General features: G+C 41.1%; 1 protein-coding gene across 3 annotated transcripts in view; it reads right to left on the bottom strand.

Annotated features, from left to right (window-relative positions):
- klhl13 (kelch-like family member 13) overlaps positions 1-15,280 on the bottom strand; it is a 104,708-nt gene that overhangs the window by 3,711 nt on the left and 85,717 nt on the right. For all 3 annotated transcript variants that reach the window (XM_084073754.1, XM_084073753.1, XM_084073755.1), the window contains one exon: positions 13,736-13,849. In XM_084073754.1, coding sequence (XP_083929880.1) covers positions 13,736-13,849 — 114 coding nt within the window. The remainder of the gene's footprint in view (positions 1-13,735; positions 13,850-15,280) is intronic.

The raw sequence follows: 15,280 nt of genomic DNA, 5'->3' as shown, positions 1-15,280 counted from the left end.
GTCACGGGGGATGTCACTGTCACTGTAAATGACAGTGATCAGTCACGCCTGTGTATAGCACCTGATGAAGCCAACATGAAGCTTGTACATCTGCTACTTTTGCTGTTTTTGAATTCTAATCCTGAAAAGTAACAGTTTTCCACCCGACAGAGATGATATTTACATACAATTTATATATAAGGTGACAATTTAAATCGATGTAATAAATAATGTATAGCGATGTAAACAGCAGAGGGCAGCAATCGAGACAAAACCAAAAAAAAAGAAGAAAATACAGGATCGTTGTAAGAGAATTGATAAAAAAAAGAGATTTCGCTACAGTATTGAAAAGACGATGAGAGAAAACACAGTATTGTAGAAAATGTGCATACTGTATACATATATATATATATATATATATATATATATATATATATATATATATATATATGCGCACATTTCACAGTTTAATCAAGCAGATAAAATGATGCTGCGGCTGTGACCCGTTATGAAACAAACTGATGACCCACTCAGTTAAGCCACAGCGCCGGCACAAAGCCGACCCAAAGCAAAGAGGGCAGATAGGCACAGAGAAGCAAGGAAAAAAAAGAAAAAGGAAAGGCTCAGCATATTCCAAAAATATACTAGAATGATTAAAAAGAATAGGAGCTGCCAGATATACGGAATGAGCCACCAAAAAAAAAAACACTCTTTTTTAAAGATCCATCTTTTTGTCTCGGAGCCTTGAAGACAAATCCCCCCCCAGTCAGTCAGTGTGGGTTTGGGTGAAACGTGAGAGAACAGACAAAAATATATTCTTTTCCAACGTTTGAATAAGACAGGATATCGTCTCTGTCAGCGTGCAAACCTCATATGTCCAAACGTGTTACTTTTCACGATTAAAATTGTGAAAAGTAACACGCTTCGCGCCGCATTTTGAGCTTGTAGATCTGCTACTTTTGATGCTTTCCGTGTGAAGCTGTAGTATGATCAAGTAGGGCATACATGGGCAACTGGCGGCCCGGGGGCCACATGCGGCCCCCACCTTCACTTAATGTGGCCCGCAGGTTAAAATCAGAATACTGATATATTATTGATTTCAGCTGTTTACAATTCCAAACATGACCCGCTTTAATGACTTCAGTCTATATTAGTAGCTTAATGACTAGTATTACAATTCTATCGTCTTTTTTATGTCCAATGTATTTGTATTTAAGTTCATGAAGTTAACATAAGTATAACTGAATGCATTTGAAATTAAATAAAGATGTTACTTTTCAGGATTCCAATAAAAAAATAGCAAAAAAGAAATCTGTGTTCCAATTAAAAAATAGCAAAAATAGCAGATCTACAAGCTCAAAACGCGTCGCGCTGCGACGCGTTTTGAGCTTGTAGATCGGCTATTTTTGCTACTTCTGTGTGACATGGAATGGCCCGACAGTTTACGTATGCAATGTGTCCCTCTGGAGTGACTGTGGAAATATAGTGGCCCTCTCCATCATCAAAGTTGCATCACCCCTGAAGCAGGGTGTTAATTTAACAAAAAGAAAAAACAGAACAAAAAGTTAGAATATGGAGATAAGAGGTATTCCGCCCCCCGACAGCAAGGAATTATGCTTTCAGATAAGCATGAAATGAGCTCCCTAACTCTGTGGGGCTTGAACAAAAAAAAACATTTGAAGTTTTTTTGTCTTTCATTATTTTGCGGATGGATGTTGAGGTGATATACGATCACTGATAGGAATACAGTTCAGCCTGTAGTTTCTAGGCTTTAATTTCAACACATTTCCAGATAAATCAGGTAAAGATGTTTAAAGAAAGCAATGAGTTTTCTCTTGTCTTTATTTTTGCAGGATGTCACCAGATGGTCTGTTCTCTGTAGTAGGACTGTTGAAGCCACTTCTATTCTAATGAAAAAACAACAACAACAAACAGGCTACGAAGGTAAAACAAAACAAGGCATTCTTCTGGTGAAAATAGTTAAAAAGCCTTTATTGACGTGGCTAGTTCATAATAGAAGTTGTTAAAAATTGGGATAACCCACGCGTCTTCTTCATACCCTGAAGAAGGCCGTGCTGGCCGTTGCGTGTGGGGTATCCCAGTTTTTAACAACTTCTATTTATGAACTAGCCACGTCAATAAAGGCTTTTTAACTATGTTCACCAGAAGAGTGCCTCGTTTTTTTTTCCTTTGTTGCAAGTTTTCCGTCCCCCACCAAAGAGAACCTTCACTATACTTTTTTGAACTTCCGAGCACCCAGACACAACAGGCTATTTACTGCCCAATTTCTATTTAGTGATTTTGTGCGTCCATGTTTTACTCTAATCTCCACTGAACATTGTACATCATTACTTTATAGTTTATAGTTTCACCATGCAACTAACCATAACAAAACAATACATATGTATTTTTTTTTTTTTTACTATATACTAGCAATTATCAGCCACTACAGGTCCATATGGTTCCATTAGTACACTCTCAGAGTTAAATTAACACTGAGGATGTTACAGTCTAGAACAGGGATCCCTGAAAGAAGATAATGGTATCAAATGAGGGTCTGTGGTCCTAATACATATCGTTGCTGTCGGGCAGAAACCTCATATCTCCATATTTTTCGTAAATTAATGCCCTACTTCATCATACAAGAGTGAAAATAGCAGATTTACAAGCTCACACTGAAAATGATTTTTTTTGTATATAAAAATACTAAAAATGAATGGTTTTGGACTAGACAAGGTCTCTACCTGACAGCAACGATATCAAACTGGAGGTCCGTGAAATTAAAACGATTGAGAATGACCGCTCAACCGTACAGATTTGGTCAAAACGGTACTTTTATTCACTAAAGTCTGCAGTGTTCAGTGTGCTCATGTGTGCTCTGTGTGGGTGACTGTGTTTGTCAGGTCTAACAGACTGACGTGAAGCCTTCAGACAGCTCAGCGGCCAGGCTGCAGGAATGTGACCTGACACACACCGACACGGAACTGCCTTTCAGCACGGGTCACGATGCAGGAGAGAGCCTTTTAACCCTTTATGACCGGGAACGCATCTGTGTAATTTTTTAGATTTCTTGGCTATATAAAAATAGCAGATATACTTTTTTTAAAGCGAAAGTTTTTAACTCAAATCTTTGCTTCTGGGGATTTTACAAATGTCTTCTAAATCCTATATTATTTTTTTTCCTAAAGTGTTTTTTATTTTTTTATTTTTACTTAGCCTATGTTGCTATATTATCAATGGTTTTCAAACTTTTTTCATGTCAAGGACCCCCAAAATAATATGTATTTGTCCGCGGACAAAAAATCTAAAAATATATAAAAAAAAAAAGTAGATATACAGTACAAGCTCATAGCACCGCGCTATGAGCTTGTATATCTTCTATTTTTGAATAGCCAAAGAAATCTTAAAATGACACACATGCGTTCCCTTCCCGGCCTTAAAGGGTTAACCCGCACAACGGACACACGCGGCAAGCTATGTGAGCGCCCGGAAAAGACAGGCTGTGATTGGCCAGTAGTCACTTTGAGTGGCAGTCGGTGTGCAAACGCTCTCCCTAAAACATGATTTACGATTCTGCGCCTATCGGTACATAACTCGGACGGCGGCGAGTTGGCTCAAGCGAACTTGGCAACGTTCTGTGCGGCGACTCGCTCGCTTTAGCCGTCTCGGCGGTGCCTCTCGTGGCTCAAGTTTGCTAGAGACGGTGCGCCTCCGTCACGATCCAAAACTTAGCGGCGAAAAACAATAGTCTGCGTTTTTTTAGAAAAACAGCGGGATTCGATCCCAGGAGGTTGGGTTTGGCTGTCTAATGATTAGTGAGGCAAGCCACAAGAAAGGTTTTCAGGCTGTATTATAATGTCACAACGACCGCACCGAAGGGGCTTCCCAAGTCCAGTAGGGCGAAAACCCTGCCCAGTTGCGATGGGAAGCCCCGCCCGATCTCCCGTATAGTTCCATATATAGCACAGACGCATCATTCTTTAGCCTATACCGCTTCAGCGCCTCCCAGGCAATGGGAAGCAAGCAACGTCCTCCCAGACAATGGGAGGCAGGCGATATTAATTGAGTTTAGACGTTCAGATAACTTTACAAAGCCCCGTTCTGCCTGCTGCCTCCATGGCATGCTACGGTAGTCATTATACTAGCAGTTCCAATGTCACGGGATCGAATCATGCTGCAAAATCAGTTTTTTTTCTTTTTTTTTATCACGTTACGCATAGTTTTTGTGAGGTTAGGTTTAGGATTAAGGTTAGCAGAGGCTCTTATCCAGAGCAACTCACAATAAACAAGGTTAACACATACATCAAATGCAGAGAGACAGTGTAGTGCCTCTAGTGGTCACTATAGGTCATCACAAGTAAATCAGGAACCTGACATCAGTCTGAACAATTTCTATAAAAACAAGAAAATAAAAATAAAGACATTTGTACATTGAAACTGTAAGATACCAGATAAACAATGAACATAGCATCTGTCTCCTCAATTTCTGTTGTTGTAGTCATTGCCAATCCCCCCCGCCCCCCCCCCCCCCCGCGGTGCCTGCTGCTTGTTTTCACCTGACAGTGAGAGCAACTGTTTTCTTCTTTTCTAAATTTAGAGCAGACACCATTTTTTGTAATGCATTTTTTTAGCACTTTTTTTGTTCTTCCAACGTAGTCGTTATGCTAATTAATTCCAACACATTTCTGTGCTGCCACTGCTGTTGTTGTTGGATCCTACTGGCTCACCTGTCTGTGAGGAGCCCCCACCGGGAGGGCAGGGGCGGACTGGCCATTTTGCATACGTCCGGTGGGCCGCTGGACCGCTGGGCCACTGGGCCACCCAAAAACCCCCCAAAAACAAACCACTTTTTTTGAAAAATATTTTTGCTCCCGTTTTAGGATTATTACGGTCATTTCCAGGTTGCACGGCCCAATTATTAGTTATGTGAATGTTTGGGCCGGGATGCTTTTCAGCAGTGGTGTAATTTACATAGAGTCGTGGGTTACTTAAAACAGTGAAACGCTTTTTGCCAGAGAGCTCCTTGACCACTAAACTGCACCGTGTGTCACATGATTGATTTAGAGAGCTACTATTTCACCTTCACGGCCTTGTGCTGTGATTGGATAATGACACCGAGTACTGAGTCATTGCGGACGGATAGACTGACAGACAGTGTGACACACACACGCACGCACGCGCACGCGCACACACACACACACACACACACACACACACACACACACACACACACACACACACACACACACACACACACACACACACACACACACACACACACACACACACACACACACAGTCGCTTTGTGACTCAGCTAAAGACAAGCGTTCAGTCCCTCTCTCTCTCTCTGGTCAGTCAACAATACAAGCTTTCTTGAACAGTCTGGGGTCTAAAACAAGCGACATCCCAAATAATACGGAGTTAACATTCTGGTGAATTGGTTTTTAAACACTGTTAGCTAAGACTACCTCCCTACCCTAACCTACCCTAACCTACCATACCCTCACCTACCCTAACCTACCCTAACCTACCCTAACCAACCCTAACCTACCCTAACCTACCCTAACCCAATGTGATTCTTAATCTTTTTGAGAAGCTGAAATGAGGTAGACAATGAAAAAAAGAAAAAGAGAGAAAAAAAAAATTAAAGAAAGAAAGAAAGAGGGCCACGGTTCATAAAAAAAAAACAAATCTACAGTTATTGTGAAGCATGCAGATGGAAGCACCAGGAGCTGGAGGGGGATTAACACAGCTTCTACCTGTGATAATAAGCACCTGATTTGGGCTTCGTTGCGCGGCAGGTATCGCCCTCCTCCCCCCGCCCCCCCCCCCCCCGGGCCCCCAAAAAACAGCTGATCTACAAGCTCAGCAGGCATCGTGGCCGCGACGCGTGCCAAGCTTGTAGATCAGCTTTTTTTTCTCCTCCTCCTTCTTCCCGATTTATACTTAACCCATTAAGACCGGGAATGCATCCGTGTCTTTTTTAAATTTATTTGGCTATTTTTGAAAAACCGTGAACATTTGTGCAAATGTGTGAATATATAATTATTTTAAGCAAACTTTTGTAAAGTCTGTTGTTCCAGGGACCGCCCAGAAGCAAAGATTTGAGTTACAAATGTTATAAAAATATATATATATTCAAAGATTTACTAAAAAAAAAAAAAAACTTTTTTTTTTTCAAAAATAGCAGATCTACGAGCTTGTAGATCTGCTACATTTGAATAGCCCAAATAATAATTGAAAAAAAAAAGACAAAGATGCGTTCCCGGTCTAGATGGATTAATACGTCAAAGTAATAAATCAAGTCTAACGGTGTCTTCCTACACGAGCAGACAAGCGCCTCCTCTTCCTCTCATTCCATCCACGCTCCTCTCCCTTTCCTCTCCCTCTCCTCTCCTCTCCTCCTCTCTGCCGTCACGTAGGATTAGTCACACATGGGGAGGAAGAGGGACTCATCTCCATAGCGAGGAGAGGATTTGTCTTTCAATCCTATGAAGTGAACAAGCCAGCGGAGGTGACTCTGTCACCACGGAGCAACGGGAGGGGATTAGACAAGACAAGGCGCGCGCGCGCGCGCGCACGCACGCACGCACGCACGCACACACACACACACACACACACACACACACACACACACACACACACACACACACACACACACACACACACACACACACACACACACACACACACACACACACACACACACACACACACACACACACACACACACACACACACACACACACACAATAACACACCGCCTGACAAGCAAAAGAACCCCCCCCCCCAAAAAAAACCATAATAAATAAAAAAAAGTCACTCTGAAATAGTTGGACATCGTCGACCAGTGGTGTAATACTTTACACTAAGTACATTTACTCAAGTACTGTACTTATGTACAATTTTGAGGTATTTTTTACTTTACTGGAGTATCTCCAATTTTCAGTACTTTTACTTCTACTCCACTACATCTCAGAGGCAAATATTGTACTTTTACTCCACTTGAATTACTAGTTGCTTTTTTAGATTTTTATACATACACTAACCACTTAAGGTTTATATATATATATATTTCGGCTATTTGAATATAGCAGATCTAAAAGCTCACAATGCGTCGCAAATCGCAATGCGACGAATTGTGAGCTTGCAGATCTGCTATTTTCAAAAGATCTGTATACATTTTGAACTGGGACATGAAATGGGACATTCTGTACATCGACTACTTTTACTTTTGGTACTTTAAGTATATTTTGATGCCGATACTTTTGAACTTTTACTCAAGTAAATGTTGACTTTGACTTGTATCAGTGTTTCTACATTGCAGTAATGATACTTTTAATTAAGTAAAGGAATTGAGTAGTTTTTCCACCCCCCACACGCCCCAACACACACACACACACACACACACACACACGGTGGACATAGAGAGACGGTGACTGTTCTCCCCAGAGCTGTGATGACGCTACAGCTAGAACACTGTTACAGTGGAAATGTGTTGTTCTTAATAAAAAGACTAATTGTGTTTTATTGGACGATAAAAGAGTGTAGGAAGGATACAGTATGTACACAGCTAAATGTGGACTTAATGGGGGTGGAAGGGGGGTGGAAGTGATGTTTTGTTTTTTGTTTGGAAAGAAAAGTAATCATTATACAATATAGAGTGTTTGTTCATTAACAGGGCTATTCCACTCTCACCAGCTCTTTAGAACAGTGATTCTCAAACTTTTTCATGTCAATGACCCCCAAATTGACACTTATTAGCCCGCGGACCCCCATTTAATGGCATTTATATCTCTCTGAAAAGATATGCCAGGGACCCCCATAATAGAAGGTGTTTACGGCTCTAGCAGTGATTCTCAACCATTTTAATTTCAAGGACCCCCCCAGTTTGACATGCATTAGGCCACGGACCCCCATTTAATGGCATTTATATCTCTGGGACCCCAATTTATATTGTAAAATCTATGTTCATTTAACTCTGAGAGTGTACAAATGTAGGGTCCATTTGGTTCCATCTGTACACTCTCAGAGTTACAGACCCATAAGGGTCCATTTGGTTCCTAACTATCCATCATTTAGCTGGCGACCCCTGGAACTCCCTCAAGAACCCCTGGGGGTTCCCCGACCCCACTTTGAGAACCATGGCTTTAGAACACAGAAAATATTGAATGTTGGAATACCAATTTTATCCAATCAGCAGAGAGAACTCCACAAACATCATTTATCAGCTTAAAGTTTATAGTGGTTCAATTTCCGCGGCCAAATAGAGATCATTTTGGGGGTCCTTGACATGAAAAAGGTTTGAGAACCACTAACCCTATAGCAACATAAAAAACATGTTTAAAACATTCGTTAGGATTTAGAAGACATTTGTACAATCCCCCAGAAGCAAAGATTTTAGTACAAATTGTTCACTTTAAAAAAAGCTAAAAAATATTCACAATTTTTCAAAACAATAGCAGATCTACAAGCGCGTGCCGTGCTGCGAGCTGCTTGTATATCTGCTAATTTTAACCCATTGAGACCTGAAGCTGATTCTACATGTCTCCTAAATCTCAACAGTTTTCTGAAAAACGTATGTTTCTATATCAGTGGTGCTCAATCTTTTTCATGTCAAGGACCCCCAAAATGATGTGTTTGGCCGCGGACCCCCATCAAAATATTTTGTTCCATGGACCCCCCAGAAGCAAAAATTTGAGTTTAAAATGTTCGCTTTAAAAATATATATATATTCAAAGATTTGCACACATTTTCACAAACTTTCAAAAATAGCAGATCTACAAGCTCGTAGCGCGGCACTCGGTGCCGCGCTACGAGCTTGTATATCTGCTATTTTTGAATAGCCCAAAGTGTAAAATAATGCTTTTTAGCTCAAATCTAAAAATGACACAGTTCCAGGTCTTAATGGGTTAAATAGCCCAAAGTATAAAATAATGGTTAAAGCTAAAGATCTAAAATGAGAGGTGGGGTGACCCGGCAGCTATAAGTGGTTAGGGCCGCGTGCACAATGCCCTGCTCATCCAGTCTACGGTTCGATTCCTGGCCAGCCGAAACCATTTTCTGATATTGTCACTCCCCTACTCTCTCTCCACATCTACCTGTCTCTCTTTCCACTGTATCTATCAAATATAAAACGTCCCCTCCCCCCCGGAAAAATAGAACTTCTTTCAAAACGAGAGTTAATTTAATTTTCATTGGTTGAGTGAACAGAGCCACACCCCCATAGTAACAAAGATTTATCCCCCCAATACAGATCATATAAGGTGGATAGAAGAACACGACGAGGCAATAATGTTAAATTGCCTGGAAATGAGAAACCCCTAACCTTTTTTTTTGTTGTTGAGGAACACCATGAAATATTCAGCATCAAGATATTGAAAAATCATCATCCGTCGCATCTTTCAAACCGTGTAAGTGAATATAATTCACCAAAAATCACATAACACATTTAACCCATTAATTCATTCAGTGCCAGAGCCAAAAATACATTGTAAAAAAAAAGTGCTTAGGAAGTGAGATACAGCCTTTTTCACTAAGATGTTAAACAAGAAGTGAATGGAGCAGCAAATCTTCAAATCACGATATCTTGGGTTCTGAACATTTTTTTCGAAAAAAATAAAAAATATATAATAATAATAAGCACAGGATCACTCCACATGCCTCCATGACCCGTCACAGACTGTTGATCAGAGCTATGGCTATGTTTTAGACATCTTACCTCACCTCCATCAGTGATCAGACTCTATGTTTTAGACATCTTACCCCACCTCCATCAGTGATCAGACTCTATGTTTTAGACATCTTACCTCACCTCCATCAGTGATCATACTCTATGTTTTAGGCATCTTACCCCACCTCCATCAGTGATCAGACTCTATGTTTTAGACATCTTACCTCACCTCCATCAGTGATCAGACTCTATGTTTTAGGCATCTTACCCCACCTCCATCAGTGATCACACTCTATGTTTTAGACATCTTACCTCACCTCCATCAGTGATCAGACTCTATGTTTTAGGCATCTTACCTCACCTCCATCAGTGATCAGACTCTATGTTTTAGGCATCTTACCTCACCTCCATCAGTGATCAGACTCTATGTTTAGGCATCTTACCTCACCTCCATCTGTGATCAGACTCTATGTTTTAGGCATCTTACCCCACCTCCATCAGTGATCACACTCTATGTTTTAGACATCTTACCTCACCTCCATCAGTGATCAGACTATGTTTTAGGCATCTTACCTCACCTCCATCAGTGATCAGACTCTATGTTTAGGCATCTTACCTCACCTCCATCAGTGATCAGACTCTATGTTTAGGCATCTTACCTCACCTCCATCAGTGATCAGACTCTATGTTTTAGGCATCTTACCTCACCTCCATCAGTGATCAGACTCTATGTTTTAGGCATCTTACCTCACCTCCATCAGTGATCAGACTCTATGTTTTAGACATCTTACCTCACCTCCATCAGTGATCAGACTCTATGTTTTAGACATCTTACCTCACCTCCATCAGTGATCAGACTATGTTTTAGACATCTTACCTCACCTCCATCAGTGATCAGACTATGTTTTAGACATCTTACCTCACCTCCATCAGTGATCGGACTCTCGGTTTGATTGATTCTCTGATTCGCCTATCAGACCCTCAGCCTGATCTGGCAGGTTGCCATAGCAACCAGATACAGGTCTACAGTCTGACCTCTTTATCACATGACCGAGGTTGGGAGGATGTGACTAGAGGTTAGGGCCGCAAAGCGGGGAGGGAGGAGAGGAGAGGAGAGGGCAGAGAGGCCGGACTTGGCATGACGTGTGTGCAGATATAATTAGGCCAGGTCGCCGTCATGGTTCAGAAGACACCGGCCAAGCCAAGTAACACCAGCCAAGTAAATAGGGAAGAACAACTTGAACAATACAATGTGGGCTAAAGGATAAAGATGATGATGATGTCAATCTGTTACACACACACCACTAAAGCACGAGGAGGAGGAAATTGACTATTTAGAAGAGATGACAGAGGAAATGTTTGGAGACGATGACGAGTGGTGGTTTAACCCATTGAGACCTGAAGCCGATTCTACATGTCTCCTCAATCTCAACAGTTTTCTGAAAAACGTATGTTTCTATATCAGTGGTGCTCAATCTTTTTCATGTCAAGGACCCCCAAAATTATATGTATTTGGCCGCGGACCCCCATCAAAATATTTTGTTCCAGGGACCCCCAGAAGCAAAGATTTTAGTTAAAAATGTTCGCTTTCAAAATATATATATTCAAAGATTTGCACACATTTTCACGATTTTTCAAAAATAGCAGATCTACAAGCTCATAGCGCGGCACTCGGTGCCGCGCTATGAGCTTGTATATCTGCTATTTTTGAATAGCCCAAAGTGTACAATAATGCTTTTTAGCTCAAGTCTAAAAATTACACAATTCCAGGTCTTAATGGGTTAAACAATGGTACAATAGAACCATCGTCACCATCAAGAAGACACCAGCCAAGTGAATCGGGAAGAACTTGAACAATACAATGTGGGCACACATACAGAGGAGGATGATGTGAATCTGTTACACACACACCACTAAAGCACGAGGAGGAAATTGACTAGGCTATTTAGAAGGGATGACAGAGGAAATGTTTGGAGAGTTTGAAGCGGCCCTGACATGGGTAAGGATAATTCCTTTTAACAGGTCGTTCATGAAAGTCCTTGCGGTCTTGTTTCCAATGAGAACCTGTGAGCAATTAGGGGTTAAGAGTCTTGCTCAGGGACAAATTTCATTTCATCAACACATTTGCTGACCTGGCCTGGAATCGAACCTGGGGCAACCAGGGCCTCTGGCTCCCTATAGGCTCACTAACCACTCAGCTATGGCCGCCCCTGATGAGTCCGCCACATCTGATGAGTCTTGGACTCTGTCTGGACCAACCCCGGATCGGGCCTAACTCAAATCTTTACTTCTGGGGGTCCCTGGAACAACATATTTTTAGATGGGGGTCGGCGGCCAAATACATATAATTTTGGGGGGGTCCTTGACATGAAAAAGTTTGAGAACGACTGATATAGAAACATATGTTTTTCAGAAAACTGTTAGGATTTAGAAGGCATTAGTAAGAATCACCCTCAGGTCTTAATGGGTTAAGATAGACGTCCCCAGACCTACTGCACCTCCAACACACACACATGCGTTGTCAAATGAGATTAAAACCACATTAACTGCCGTATGTCGGAACAGGTTGTTCGGTCCCCGCTATCAACTCCGTTCTCAATCAGAGGAGTGTATAAGTAATCACTTTCCTATGGTAATAACTATGAACAATTATTATTATTAGCATTATTCATAAAAAAATAACCCACCCCACATTTTAATTTACATTTTATTTAACAAGATACTCAGTCATCACCCTATTCTAAATGAAGCTAAAACATATTTATGGATATAGAGATGTGGATCTTCTTCAACACAAGATGAAGCCACAGAAATCCCTGCAGTGTTGAATGTAAACAAACACTTAATGGCTATTCAAAAATAGCAGATATACAAACTCATAGCTGCTATTTCTTTTTAAATGTTGTCCAAATCTTTGAATATATATGTGTGCTGCAGTGAGTGAAGTAGTGATGGCTCTTCAAAGTAAAAGCCTCCATCACTAATGTGTTGCCCTAAAAAAAAGAATCCCATAATCTCAGTGAGTGGAGCGTGACCCTCTGGTCCCACAGACCTTTAATCACATTAACCCCCCCTCCATGGAGCTGGTGGCCCTATTTTGGGCAAAGTTCCAAAAAAACAGTTGCTGTCGGGAGGCAGAAACCTCTTATCTCCATAATGGTGTGTTTTTTCCCCCAGTGATGTAAAGTAACTACAGTAAGTACATTTACTTAACCCAATGAGACCTGAAGCCGATTCTACATGTCTCCTAAATCTCAACAGTATTCTGAAAAACGTATGTTTCTACATCAGTGGTGCTCAATCCTTTTCATGTCAAGGACCCCCAAAATGATATGTATTTGGCCACGGACCAAAATATTTTGTTCCAGGGACCCCCCAGAAGCAAAGATTTGAGTTAAAAATGTTCGCTTTAAAAATATATATATATATTCAAAGATTTGCACACATTTTCACGATTTTTCAAAAATAGCAGATCTACAAGCTCATAGCGCGGCACTCGGTGCCGCGCTATGAGCTTGTATATCTGCTATTTTTGAATAGCCCAAAGTATAAAATAATGCTTTTTAGCTCAAATCTAAAAATGACACAGTTCCAGGTTAAGTACAATTTTGAGGTATTTTTTACTTTACTGGAGTAGCTCAAATTTTCAAGCTCACAGCGCAACGCGTTGTGAGCTTGTAGATCTGCTATTTTCAAATAGCCTAGGTATGAAACAGGGCTCAAGTGGTTAATGTATCTTTTATAATGTAATAATTTATACCTGCAAAGTAACTAGTAACTCAAGTTTTCAAATAAATGTAGTGGAGTAAAAGTACAATATTTGCCTCTGAGATGTAGTGGAGTAGAAATAAAAGTGTTGACAATTGGAAACACTCCAGTAAAGTAAAAGTACCTCAAAATTGTAAAAAATGTAAAATTGTAAAAAAAGTACAGCACTTGAGTAAATGTACTTAGTTACTTTACACCATTGTCCTTGAGCAATACACTGAACCCCTCCCGATGCAGCAGGTGGGCGCCTTGCCTGGTGAAGCACCTTGGATAAAAGGCACTACATATACAGTAAATGCAACCATTTTACTCACCTGAAATATACATATAACCTCCATAGACTGTCCCTGCGTGGCCGTAGTGTGGCTCATTCATTTTGGCAACGTACGTCCATTCGTTCGTCCTGGGGTTGTAGCACTCCACAGTGGCTTTAGAGGGGGGGGGGGGGGGCATAAAGCAGGATGGAGGAGAAAAACATAAAATACAAGTATTAGTAGAAAGTAGGTCAAGAAAAACTCTTCTAAGCAGGACAAAACAGCTGCAAATGAGCCAGTGTAGAGGTCTGTGTGGGTGTGTGAGCTGAGCCTGGAACCAGGATTTAAACCATTTTTTAAGACCGGGAAAAGACACAAAAATAGCAGATCTACAAGCTCGTAGCACGGCACTTGTAGATCTTCAATAAAAAAAAAGAAAATTGAACATTTTTGCAAATCTTTGATATATATATTTTTAAAGCGAACATTTGTAACTGTCACATGTCTCAACAAATGTCTTCATATTTCTGAATAACTGTTGTTGCTACATCAGTGGTGCTCTAACTTTTTCTTGTCAAGGCCCACCCAAAAATGATATGTTTTTATCTACCGATCCCCGTCAAAAAATATGTTGTTCCAGGGACCCCCCCAGAAGCAAAGACTTGAGTAAAAAAAAATGTTTAAAAAAAAATATCCATACCTTGGAATACCATCTGAGGGGGCACAGAGGCAGCAAAACCACGTGATCACAAAAAAAAACACCACTTTTTATTCCTGTTTGGGAAAAAAAAGAAAACGCCTTTTTCCCCCTGCTTTCTGTTGTTGTGGGGAAAAACCACTCCTCATTGAAAATATTCTATGATTTTTCAAAGGTGAGTGAAAACACAAAAAATTCGTAGCCTGGGATCCAGCCTGCTTCTCTACGTTCGGCGGACTTTTTTTTCTCTCTTCGCTTCTCAGTCTGGAATGCCTCCTATCTCCAAGGGAGGCGGGACATGGCAAACGTTTCGAGTCGTGCCGTGGCTTCTGATTGGTCTGTGGTGCGGGACGGGACAAAAAAAACAGTGTGATCGTTGTGATTCGTCATTCGTTTGAACAACATCCAATCAGCAACGACGTTGCCTAACGTAACATATGTAGTTCCAGTGTAGTTCTGCAAAACGAGTCAATGGGGTGCATTCCAGACTGATAAGCGAAGAGAGAGAAACAAGTCCGCCGAACGTAGCGAATCAGGCTGGATCCCAGGCTACAAAATTCGGCGCCACTGTGGCAACTAGACAATGTTTTTTTAATGGCACTGAATGTGTTAATTTAAAAAATGCACTCTTCGTAGTGTCGTTTTGTTTCATCTATATAAATTGTCACAACAATGCCTGGCGTCCTCTCTGTTCTGTTCCACAGAGCGATGACAACAACCTGTCAGCCACAGAAGAGCCACCGCTGGCTGTGACAGACACGCTAGGTGGTTTGTTGCCAGGACTGTAATGTCGCCATGGAGACGTGACGTTAGGAGCGAGCCGGGATGTCTTTTTATAGAGAGAGAGACAGACACTCTTAATTAGTGCGTAGTCATAGCCAGGTGTCATAATTGATAAACCGTTGTTG

This window comes from Gymnoscopelus microlampas (assembly GCF_963454915.1).
Source record: "Gymnoscopelus microlampas genome assembly, chromosome: 12".
In the NCBI taxonomy this organism is placed as follows: domain Eukaryota; kingdom Metazoa; phylum Chordata; class Actinopteri; order Myctophiformes; family Myctophidae; genus Gymnoscopelus; species Gymnoscopelus microlampas.
This window is presented reverse-complemented; position numbering and strand designations above follow the sequence as displayed.